This window comes from Phacochoerus africanus, chromosome 1 (assembly GCF_016906955.1).
Source record: "Phacochoerus africanus isolate WHEZ1 chromosome 1, ROS_Pafr_v1, whole genome shotgun sequence".
Taxonomy (NCBI): Eukaryota; Metazoa; Chordata; class Mammalia; order Artiodactyla; family Suidae; genus Phacochoerus; species Phacochoerus africanus.
The window spans coordinates 191,598,811-191,611,357 of record NC_062544.1 but is presented as its reverse complement, the minus strand read 5'-3'; the positions used below and the strand labels follow the sequence as shown (position 1 = coordinate 191,611,357).

The window sequence follows — 12,547 nt, the reverse complement described above, 5'->3', positions numbered from 1 at the left end:
ACCTCATTAAAGACATTACCAATATTTTTTAAATACCAATCTCATTATAGAATTACTTGCCTCTTGCTTGACAACATAAAGTTTCTTTGAAGGTTCAAATGGAAGTTCTTTTACTATATTCTCTTCAACTATAAGGTGAGTGCATCTTTCATCTCCAACTGGTAAATAGTTACCTCCTAAAGAAGAAAGCATACAAGCATACATAAGCCCAACTATTTATCTCCAGGTCCAAATTTTAAAGAGGCATATTCACCAGGAAGTGATTAGCAGGAATGGGGGATAAAGTATATATAACTTGTAAATTGTGCTAAATTCTACCTTGCATTTCAGTCATTTCTTCCATATTGGTTTTCTCTTCATCTGAAAATCCCAAGAAACTTAAAATGCAATCTTGAAATGGAGGAACTTTAAATTCATTTCTAAAGTCATCAGCTGATGCACAGAAATCCCTAAAAACAAAATACACTCTTCTAAAACCAACTTAAATTCAATAAGTTAGGTATATCAAATTATAAATCTACAGTACTCCTCAAGGTTTAAGTATAACCCATTTATTGAAAATATTTTACATGTGGTCTTGTAATGTTCACAAAAACTTCAGTTAAAAAAAAATTGGAGTTCCCGTTGTGGAGCAGCAGAAATGAACCCAACTAGAATCCATGAAGATGTTGAGTTCCATTCCTGGCCTCACTCAGTGGGTCAGGAATAGGCATTGTCCTGAGCTGGGGTATAGGTTGCAGAAGTGGCCCGGGTCCTGCTTTGCTATGGCTGTGGTGGAGGCTGGCAGCTGTACTCCAATTCGACCCCTAGCCCGGGAATTTCCATATGCCATGGGTGCAGCCCGAAAAAGCAAAAAAAAAATTGACATGTCCTCAGTCATCCCAGAAGTAACTTCTGACAAAATTTTATCACAAGTAGTCTTTACAAGATACAAATCCCTGCTCTATACATAAAATTTTATATGTATTACAGAGGTTCTATAGTTTCATGAAATCTCGAGTGATAATGAAGTACAATAGCAAGAAATTATGAGATTGGAAAGCTTAATAAGGTTATAAAATGCAATCACCACATAAAATGTAACCAGATGGACATAAAATAAGAAAAAATACAGCATAACTCTACCATCCAGATGCATTAAACTATTACTTAATAAACTATTTTATAATAGTTATTATAACATAAGTAATAATCGCTATTACTTAAGAATGTTTTTAAAGATTATTAAATTATTTTACAAAGTAAAGTCCAAAGATACCATAGACGTCTTTCCATTTTCAATAACTTTTCTTAACTTTGCTCCTGGTAGATTTTATTCCCTAAGCTATACAAAAGTGAATTAATTTTTTTATATACTAATCAATGAATTATGGGTGCATGGGTTTATCTCCATGATACAATATGATTCATTTACATAATAAACAACTGAATTTCTAAACACTTACTGTTCATTTCGCTTTTCCCAAGCTTTATAAATCCATTCTGGCTTCATAATTGGAGTACCCAAGCTCACAGCTATCTAAAAATATAAACATTAATTATGATGAATTTTTACTTTAAATAACTGCATTCATGGAAGCGATATGCAATTACATATATATTTCTTTTATGTAGTCTTAGATCACTATTCATCTGCTTTATTATATAAAAAAGTAACAAAAAACTGTCTTTCCATCATACAATTTAGGTTAAAATAACTTTTGAAACAAGTTCCATGATACCCAGTTTTACTTTATTTTAAATAAATATATCTCTGAAGTTAATTTCATCTTTATTACATTTATATTTCTTTGTGTTTACTTCCTTGGAAGTACTAACCCCCAAAACAGCACTAAAAGTAAGAGAAAACATCTGATTAAGTCACTAAAACCTTAGATATGAACTGTAAGTATACCTCCCGTCAACAGCCCTCTAAAATTACCATCTGCTACATAAAAATACCAATGAAGGGTGGGAACAAAGTGATAAATTCTTCCTAACATATTCAAGTGCAATCTTTTTTTTTTGTCTTTTTAGGCCTGCACCCAGGGCATATGGAGGTTCCCATGTGAGGGGATGAACTGGAGCTACAGCTGCCGGCCTACACCACAGCCACAACAATGCCAGATCTAAGCCATGTCTGCAACCTACACCACAGGTCATGGCAATGCCAGATTTTAACCCACTGAGCAAGGCCAGGGATCGAACCCATGTCCTCATGGATACTAATCAGGTTTGTTAACCACTGAGCCATGATAGCAACTCTTCAGGTGCAATCTTAAACTAAGATTTTAACCCCAGTGAAAGTACTTTCTCTTGTTCTTTTATAATTTTCGCAAGTTAAATCTTAGAGCCATTTCATAAGAACACAGTTCTGCTCTTATAAGGACCATTTAGATAAGACAGAAATATCTGTTCTCATCTCCTTTGACTCCTTTACTTACCAATGCTCGTGATAACTTTTGCTAGTATCACTCATCTGCCTAAAATGTTATCCACCTACCAACCTCCATAATCCTACTTATCTTTCAAGTTACACTGCGCCTCCTTAAAACCTAACAGGTTTTAGAGGCCACCCGTATGACTTAAAATTTTTACTATATGTATGTATAGAAAATACCGAATCTCTGATCCTGAAAAAATTATGGGAGAAAGATAGGCCAATAGTGCTTTAATTAAATCCATCCCCAAATAATGCTTCATTGAAATACACAAAAATATCAAAGTTGACATACCCTGAATTTTTCTCCTTGTGTACAATTTGCCACCAAGTGTGTAACTTTCGAATTAAAGTCTTTTCGAATAACTCCACCCATGTGATGAACCAATGTTACCAATCTGACCTCAAAAGAAAAAGTAAACATTGACTTTATGATTAATTTGAACAAAAATTTAAACTATGTTTACAACTCATTTAGTATTTACTGAATACTTACTATTTATAAGGTATATAAAATAATTTTTTATAATGATATAAATTTTATGTCAAAAAATGAAAGATTCATTTGCCTTACTGGTATAAGCAAAATTATTACAGAGGTAAGCTAGTAAAGATGATCACACAAAACTAAGTTATTTAACAATTGGTTTTCATACAGCCTAAATATACTTTTTTAACACCAGACTACATCACATCAAGATTCTTCCAACAAAACTAGAGTAATACCCAATTAGCTCCACTATAAAAAATTTTACAAATCAAAGAAAGAAGTTTATGAATTCTAGAGCAGTAAGAATACTTTAAGCCTGGACTTGAATAATAAAAAATCTGTGTGTAAACAATAACTTCAAATAATGTGGTTGATATGATACTTAACAAAAGGATAGTTTAAGCAGATTAAACAGTCATGAAATTTTTCTAATTCATATACCAGCCAACCTAGACAAAAATATATGTATCTTTATAAGGCTCTCTAGAGTGTTTCTTCACAAAATTTAAGACCTAGTGTATTCATAGTAATTTCTCCTTCAATATTTGTATTTTATTTTATTTTGCCTTTTTGTCTTTTTAGGGCCACACCCACAGCATATGGAGGTTCCCAGGCTAGGGGTCCAATCGGAGCTGTAGCCACCGGCCTACGCCACAGCCACACCAACTTGGGATCCGAGCCATGCCTGGGACCTACACCACTGCTCACAGCAACGCCAGATCCTTAACCCACTGAGCAAGGCCAGGGATCGAATCTGCATCCTCCTGGATGCTAGTCGGATTCATTAACCATTGAGCCATGACAAGAACTCCTCCTTCAATATTTTTAAAATAAAACCATGATATAACCACCAAAAAAGGGGGGCTAATTCAAATTTATATTGCAAGAAAAAAATACCCTTTGAATAGAATTTTTAAAAATACTTACTAGTTCTTCTTTCTTCCTAAATCCAGTAAAACATAGTACTAGATTCATCATGCTTGTACAATAGAGTGGACGACATGAAAATGGCAAAGGCTGAAGGATACAATAATGTTAAATCTGTGAGCATCTTTATAGTAAAAATAGAACATTTCTCTCTCATGCTAAATACATGCCCTCCACCCTGGCCAACTGACTTTCCCAATACAAAGATATATTTGTATATTTCAATGTACAATAAAAAAAATAGCAAAAAAAAAAAGTTTCACGATGATTCCCAAATCATTTTTGATACACATAATCTAAATACACTTTACTACTGGCAAATGAAACACAAATATTCACAATCCAAACGTTCAGTTTCAAAATTTACTTTTGACACATATGAAGTACTGTCTATTAGAAAAGATTTCCAAACACTATTGTAAATATTTCAGATTAAAGAGGTCAAAGATATTTTCTAATAAACGCTAAGTAAATATATATACTTGAAACAAACATGATTCTAATTTTTGGTCTATAAAAAAATGGAGAAGATAATTTAACAAATGTTTTTATCTGTCTATATACGTACGAAAGAGAATGGTTAAAAATATAATAAATATATATTTAATTCCTACTATTACTCAGGAATATTCTTTTTCATAATTTTGGCTTTTACAAGGTTTATTTGGGGAGTTCCTGCTGTGGCCCAATAGGATTGGAGGTGTCTTGGGAACACTGGGATGCAGGTTAGATTCCCCAGCCTGGCACAGTGGTTTAAGGATCTGGCACTGCCACAGCTGCGCCTTGGGTCGAAACTGTAGCTCATAACTGATCCCTGGCCCAGGAACTCCATATGCTGTTGGGCAGATAAAAAAGAAAAAGTTTATTTGGGCTTCTCTCACCTGGGGTGGCTCACACTCTGTCTATGGAGTGTGTCTCTCCCTGAATAAACTTGCTTTCACTTTAAAAAATATCTTTTCTAAAATAAAAAGTTTATTTGGTTTTTGAAAGAGACACTTCTGAATCAAAACAGAGAATTATCATGTGCTCCTTACTAGCATCTATAATAAAAGAAGCACAAAGACCCGAGCCATTTTAAGTTAGTAAGGCAAGCTTAAGCATGCCAAAACAGAGCAAAAAAAATCAAAGAATAGGTATTAACTCTACTACATCTTTTACACTGAAATGCTATTTAAAAACAAAAGGCTATAGTAATTTCCATAATATTAAACCATGCAGTAACTGATAAAAATAAAATTGTAGTATGTGTTCTGTGTGGAGGAAAATTAAAGTTTATGTATGTGTATATATTTCTGGAATCCAAGTTTAAGCAAATTATTTCTTCCCAAGTCACTATAGGTATTAAGACATATATACAAATATATATATGTAGATATGAATGATATTGTTCAGAATTAAAGGAGTATAAGAGTAGCCACTAATATCCCTATTCTAAATATTTTATACTCTCAACAATTTTTGTGATTTTTCTGCATAAAAATTCATTACTAAAAATTTAACCTTGAAAAATCATAATAAGCATATACTTTTTCTTACCTCTCCTTTGTGTGCACAGTTTAATACAACTGGTGGTCCAATAACTCTGCAATCAGTCTTGTATAACTCATTAAAGACAGAATCCTGGAAGTCCATGACTACGAATACATTTTCAAATTCTGGAGAATCCAAACTTTTAAATTCTTCAACTGATTCCATCTTTACAAACGGCACTTTAATTTCCTTGATTTTGTTTTTCATGTAGTTATTAGAAATAAAATTTATATATTATAAAATTAATTCACATCGCTCTAAATAAGACCTAGATATCAATTCAATACCAATATTTTTATTTTTACATTTGTAGAAACTTAAGTTTTAAATTATCCAGTGGGCATTATACTTAATAGTGAGCAGTCATATTTCTTTACTTACATTTTTATATAAACATGTGAACTTAAATTTTGAAAATTTATTATTATAGAGACATAAGTTTCTGACATGACTTGGTCATCATTATCAACCATTGAGTATGCATATAAAATAAAGGTGATTAGGATGCATTAGAAAGATATCCACGATTGCCTTTTATTCTAACCAAGAAAATGATGTCATGCATATAGTTCTTCAGAAAAATAGAAAAAATACTATGATACATAACACCTACAAAAAGGATGGAGTTAATCTAATCATTTTAGTATATAGGAGGGAAATGAGAAAGACGTGAAATATGTAAGCAGCTGTAGCATGGCAAACAGGATGTAAAAAGGCAAGATAGTGTTTAATACTTATACCGTACATCTATGAAAAAGAATGAAGACATCTAAGTCTTGGATAAAAAGAACAGAACCATTTAGAAGAAATTCAAATGGGTCGGTAAATAGGACTTTCTCTGCTAGACTGATGTGAAAGGCTGAATTGTGCATCCCCAAAATTCATGTTGAAGTCCTAATTCTCCTGTGCCTCAGAATGTGGATATTTGGAAATAGGGTATCTCAAGAAGTAAAGAAAGGTTTAATGGAGTCTCAAGGGTGGACCCTAGTCAGACTGGATTACTGGTAGATTGGTATCCTTATAAGAGAAGGAAATTTGGACCCACAAAAGAGATACCAGAGATGTGCATGCACAGAAGAAAGATCATGTGAGGATACAGTAAGAGGGTGGTAGCCACCCATACACAAGCCAAGGAGAGAGGCCTCAAGAGAAATCAAACCTACCGACACCTTGATCTTGGACTTTTAATTTCCAGCAAAGTACAGAAATCTATTCTGTTGTTTAAGCCACCTAGTCTGTGGTACTTTATTATGGCAGCTCCCAAACACTAGTATGGCTGGTATAGAGAATCAGGTATATTTTATACACTGAAGCAAATTTCCGGATGACTGTCAATTATTTTGACTTGTAATTTTGGAAATAAAGAATTCAGAATAAATATAAAATTGAGAAAAAAGAAGCCTAAGAGTTTAAAGGACAGTATCAGATCTTCATAAATACATGGAATGTCGTTTAAATTTAACAATGCCACATCACTTCTTAAAGATTTCATTATTTACAATACATTATAGTTTGGGGTTTCAGAAACACTAAAATTTTAAAAAATAAACATAATAGTTTCTATGAATCTAGTTTTAGAGTGCTCAGAGTGTACCTGTGCCTAATTTAGGTCCCTTCACCATAAGTGGACTATATGAATACAATCAAAGTAAGTGCAGCATGCCACATGCAATGAAATGCTTGACCTACCATATTAACAACACTTTTTATTAATTTTTCATCCGATTTTCCAGGACAACTTTCTTTTATCTTTATAACAGGGACTTCCATTATTTTAATAGTCTGTGGAAAGAGACTTAAGTATGAGACTTAAAAAACTATAAATTTATTTACACACTGATGGAAGAAAAATAGCCCTTTTAAAAAAAAACAAACTACAAACTAAAACTCCATACCTTTAAGGCTTTTATAAGTTCTTCTTGTTTTCCAGCTTCTTGAACCAGTATCACTCTTGTTTCAACCTGAGGCATTTCTTCTATTAAAATTAAAAATGTTTAAATAAAATGTTTTTAATATGCACTAACATCAAAATCAGTAGTTGCTAACCCTTTTTTGGCTATATCTGGAATAGTTTCCATCTTTGAGATCATAACATTTCCTGAAACTAAAATGACTTAATTCCCAACTTCCCTAAAAAAATGACCATGTATCAATGTTCTCTTTTAGAAAACATATTGTATTGTAGCAAAGTATACAAATATCAGCACCCCATGTAACCAAGGAAAGTATTCACCATCCTGCCAGTCATCCTCCTCAACAGTACATATGCAATGTTAGCAAAGATCCACTTACAAAGCAGAAAGGGAAGAAGTGGCTCTTCACCTGAGCAGATGTAACTGAACATACTCTGGCTAACAATGTTGCAGCTAGACTGCCATCACATATCCAACAAGATGCCTTCCCTTCAATGTTGGGAAGCATTCATTCAAACAGCAAAAAAACCTAGTGTAAAGAGTTTCTGTTAACAAATTTTTACTGAATACCTCTACCTTAGCTTAACAGTTAGTATTACAGTTAAATCATAAGAAAAGTCTCTAGTCAGTAAGTTTAGGACTAAAACAGTGATTTGATATTTTAAAGCAGATGATATGTTTACCTTCAACATATGAAGTAGATCCAATAAATAAGTTTTCCTTAGATGTTTCAGTAACTTTAGAATCAAAAATGGAAGAGTCTGCCAAGCTTGTCCTCCCAGCAGTAGATGTTAACGCACTATCATCAGCCATTGTTTGTACTCTTCTATGATGGCTGAAAAAATTAAATTTTAATAAAAATTCATGAAACAAAAAAACAATCATTATACCTAGAGTTTATAAAAAGTACTATTACCAGTCTTTCTTAATACTAAACCGAAGTTATTCAACTTCTCCAAGTCTCAGTTTCCTCTTCTGTAAAATATACTAATAGCTGACTCACAGGGATATAGTAAAAATAACAATGTATAAAAAGTACTCAGAATATTACCTGACACTTAAAAAGTTCTCATAGATTCTATCTATTCTACTCTATTCTACCTCTCTCCTCTACACCTCTGCCCTCAATCTGTTTCCTATTTTCATGTCAAATACACTACCATACCCAAATAATCCCAGGCAAAAATTCTATCCATCCTTACTCTTTCCTCCACTTCATTGCCCTCCCCAAAATTCCTATTAATCCCTCAAGCATCTCTGTATCTCTGGGACATGGCCCGCCTTTTTGTGGCCAATGCCACAATGGCCACTTGGTCAAATACACAGCTCCAAACAACTTTTTCTATCACCAGTTTCTTCAGAGGTCATTCTCCACGTGGTTTTCCGGCTATGGTCCTAAAAACAATGTGACCATATTACTTCCTTGATTATAACTTCCATGAGCACTGTTCCCTAAACAAATTCAAATTCACCATCCTGTTTACACTCTAGTCCTAGCCTGCCTCTTCATCCTTATCTCCTATAATTCCCCCAGTCAACATATACTGTGTGCTCCGGACACAATACATTTCCCAGCATTTTTCAAACACAAGTCACAATTTACTCCACACCTTACATTTAACAGTGCTCAATTTTCCACCTATCTTGTCTTCCAATTCCTGACCCCCCACTCCACTTATCCTCTGTGGATGTCTCTAAATCTCCCATGTATAACTGGACTGCTCCTGTATATGTATTTTCATATTACTTCACAAATGTTTCTCCTCTAAAAGATTTCATGAGACAAATGACAAGTGTCAATATGACTCTGCACTATGAAAGAAAATCTTTTTTTCATCTATTCAAACAGGTGTTTTTATGTAAGTTTATTATCTTGAAGTAAAGTTCCAGAATATCAGGCAAATATTTGAGGAGGACCCATCTTACCTAGAGGTACATGCCTGATCTAATTTACATTTTCCTACCTTTTTAGATTAATAAAATATACAAATAACTTTCACCCGATTTTTATCAAACTAATAGTTTAAGGTATCTTAGCATCATTCCTGTATGGTGATACCAAATAGTGTGAAGACGTACACACTAATAATAGACCTAAGCCTAATTGGGTACACACTTCAAAGTCAAGAAACTCAGCTACCTGTCTCAACTCTGCAATTAGTAGGTTAAGCCTCAGAGCCTTAGTTGCTACATTCAGTAAGAGAGATAACAGAATAACTCAAATACAAATCTGATAAACACTGAAGAGATGATGTTTTCATTTTATTTTATTTTTATTGTTAGGGCCACACCTGCAGCATAGTTAGTTAGCAGGCTAGGGGTTGAATAGGAGCTGCAGCTACTGGCCTATGCCACAGCCATGCCATATCCAAGCTCCATCTGTGACCTACACCACAGCTAACAGCAAAGGCAGATCCTTAACCCACTAAGCGAGGCCAGGGATGGAACCCGCATTCTCATAGATACTAGTCGGGTTCATTACCACTGAGTCACAAGAGGAACTCCCTAGATGTTTTTAAATGAGTGACAATTATCATTCTCATATACTATTGAAAGTGTGGACATCATTTACTGTCTTACTGTACATCCATGTCTATCATTACTCTAAGGCTCTCCAAAGGAGTGCACCAATAGTTAACAAGAGTCTACTTAGAATCAATGATAAATTCTTTACAGCCCTTATTTTTTTTGTTAACTCTCTTACACTTAAATGTTTCCAATGAAAAAGAAAGGCTTTAAATAGGCTTTCATTTAAAATTCCCCCAAAAGAATGTTAAAAAGAAAATGAAATGAACTAGCCAGAGTTCCCCTGTGGCTCAGTGGTAACGAACCCAACTAGCATCCATCCCTGGCCTCGCTCAGTGGGTTAAAGGATCCAGCACTGCCATGAGCTGTGGCGTAGGTCATAGACAAGGCTTGGATCTGGCATCGCTATGGCTGTGGAGTAGGCCAGCAGGTTTCTATCCTTAGCCAGAGAACTTCCATATGCTGTATGCAGCAAGCACAGCCCTAAAAAGAAAAAAAGAAAAAAAAAAGAAAGAAAAGAATTAGCCTGCTTTAAGGAATGGAGGAGGGAGACCTTAACAAATCAAAAACACCCTGAGTTTATATTTTTCACCTATGCTTCTCTGTTTAACAGGTGGGCGGTTATAAATTAAAATTGTTGAGCCCGTCGTCACTCAGCGGAAACAAATCTGACTAGTATCCACGAGGACACAGGGTCCATTACTGGCCTTGCTCTGTTGGTTAAGGATCCAGCGCTGCCGGTGTAGGTCACAGACGCTACTGGGATCCTGTGTTGCTATGGCTATGGTGTAGGCCAGCAGCTACAGCTCCGATTCGACCCCCAGCCTGGGAACCTCCATATGCCACAGGAGTGGCCATAAAGAGAAAAAAAAAATTTGAAATTGTCTGTGATGATAACTGTACATGATCAATTTATTGCCAAAACAGCTTTAAAATTTAGAAAGAGCTGCATAGTAAACTGATGACGCAACAACCAACAGTCTGATTACAGACTGAAATACACTAATGGCTTTTTCACATTCATGTATTCTGTAAGTTTTTAAATAAACACAAAAGAATTAGTGTTTATAAACTCATACAGATTATTTCTCAACTGAGCACATACTCAAGGAGCTTCTGATAAATACATACTACAACACATGCCTCTTTTCATCACGAGGATAAAAGCTGTCATTTAAATATTCACTTTGTTTTCTTTTACTTTTTTTTTTTAGGCAATCATCTGTCAGGGTGGAGGAGCTAAATGCCCTACTGGTTTTATTGGTGGTGTTACTGACAATAACGTGATTGCTAACATATATGACACTGTGATTAACAAGGAACTTAATATGCGGCATTGTTCTAAATCTTAAGACAGTGTCCTTAAACATCTAACTTGCGTTTAATCTTTGCGACAATTCTAAGAGGCAGGTTCTATTACCATATCCATTTTTTAGATCAAGAAACCTAAAGCAGAGAGACCAACACCCCCCAGGTCAAACTGTTAGTAGCAAAACAAGGATTCAAATCCCGGCTGAGTCCCGAGGCTGCGCTTTTTGAACCACTAAACCATACTTATCTGTACCCAGCGTGGGGCGCCAAATGGGCGGGAGTTTTACAGAAATACTAGAAACTAAACTTCCCACAGAGAAGACGCCGGAGAAGAATCCAAAAGGGAAACCACTAAGTAATCTGAGATAAGCTCCCAAAGGCCGCAGCTGCCGGCCCCTAGAACCACAGCGGCCAGTGCGGCTCTCCAAGACCCTCCTCCCAACAGCTGCCCCCTTCGCCTAGAACCTCTTTAACAGAAAGCATCCAATTCGGTGACCGGTGAAGCTTAGCAGCCAGGTGGACTTCGCGCTCCCACTCCTCCTCCCGGCCCCCGCTGCTGGCAACCCGGCCGAAAGGTTCCCAGAACCGAGAAACCTGGGCTGGGAGCTCCGGAATTCGCGGTCACCGGGGCGGGGCCCTGGGACACGAACTGAGCGGCCCGCTGCTCCGGGACCGCCAACCCATTCCCACCTCCGCCTCCCACACCTACAGAGCCCTCACCACGCTCTAAAGACGCCCTGAAAGTTCCACCTCTTCAAACACCAAGCCTTCTCACCGTTACCGCCATTCCTCGCCGGCGGCGGCCACTGCCAATTCAAAAAAGCAAACCGCTCTCTCCAAAAGCCATGCCGATTGGCGCGTGATGTCAACCTCCCTCCCATAGGCTGGAGCCTCTAGGGGGAGGTGATTGGCCGCTGTTCTCCGCCCACCTCCCCGCAAGCGCCGACTGATTGGTTGTGCGTGTGTTTCAAATAAACCCAACGGCTCCGACGTCCGAACGTCGGGAATGGGTAAAGAAGTGCCCGGATGTGACCAGAAGATGGCGGTAGAGGCTACTGGGCTTCTGTGGGAGTAGCAGGTGTGTCTATGGCTACCGCTTGTTTTTTCAGTAAACATCCTATTTCCTAAGGAAGGTTTAAGTTCTTCAAAAAAAACTTTTTCACCAAACCCTTTAAACTTAATCAGTGCCTTGATAGATGAATGTTCCCCCATTGCTTCTTGTGAGCTCTTTAAGAATTTTCTGCTTGTAAACTTTTTGCTTTAAATTTTTAGTTTGGTTGTGGAGTTTGGGGTTTGGTTACTGTGTTGGCCTGGCAGGGCTGAGGACAAGGGAACTCGCCGGCACTCCAGGTGGACTTCAAATCAGCAGCCGCTTATTTAAATCCTGATTTATGCAAAGCAAGTGTGTCTGGCTTAAGGAATTTCACCGGT

General features: G+C 36.4%; 1 protein-coding gene across 3 annotated transcripts in view; it reads right to left on the bottom strand.

Moving 5' to 3' along the window:
- ECT2 (epithelial cell transforming 2) overlaps positions 1-11,975 on the bottom strand; it is a 64,302-nt gene extending 52,327 nt beyond the window's left edge. Inside the window, exons 1-10 of one of the 3 annotated variants that reach the window (XM_047786661.1) lie at positions 11,837-11,975; positions 7,963-8,114; positions 7,262-7,341; positions 7,056-7,148; positions 5,373-5,555; positions 3,837-3,926; positions 2,715-2,822; positions 1,446-1,519; positions 319-449; positions 61-176 (exon numbers count right to left, since the gene is read on the bottom strand). In XM_047786661.1, the coding sequence (XP_047642617.1) occupies positions 61-176; positions 319-449; positions 1,446-1,519; positions 2,715-2,822; positions 3,837-3,926; positions 5,373-5,555; positions 7,056-7,148; positions 7,262-7,341; positions 7,963-8,092 (1,005 nt within the window). In that variant the 5' untranslated portion in view covers positions 8,093-8,114; positions 11,837-11,975. The remainder of the gene's footprint in view (positions 1-60; positions 177-318; positions 450-1,445; positions 1,520-2,714; positions 2,823-3,836; positions 3,927-5,372; positions 5,556-7,055; positions 7,149-7,261; positions 7,342-7,962; positions 8,115-11,836) is intronic. The other 2 variants (XM_047786651.1, XM_047786642.1) reach the window with 2 other exon arrangements.
- Positions 11,976-12,547: the final 572 nt, after the last annotated feature.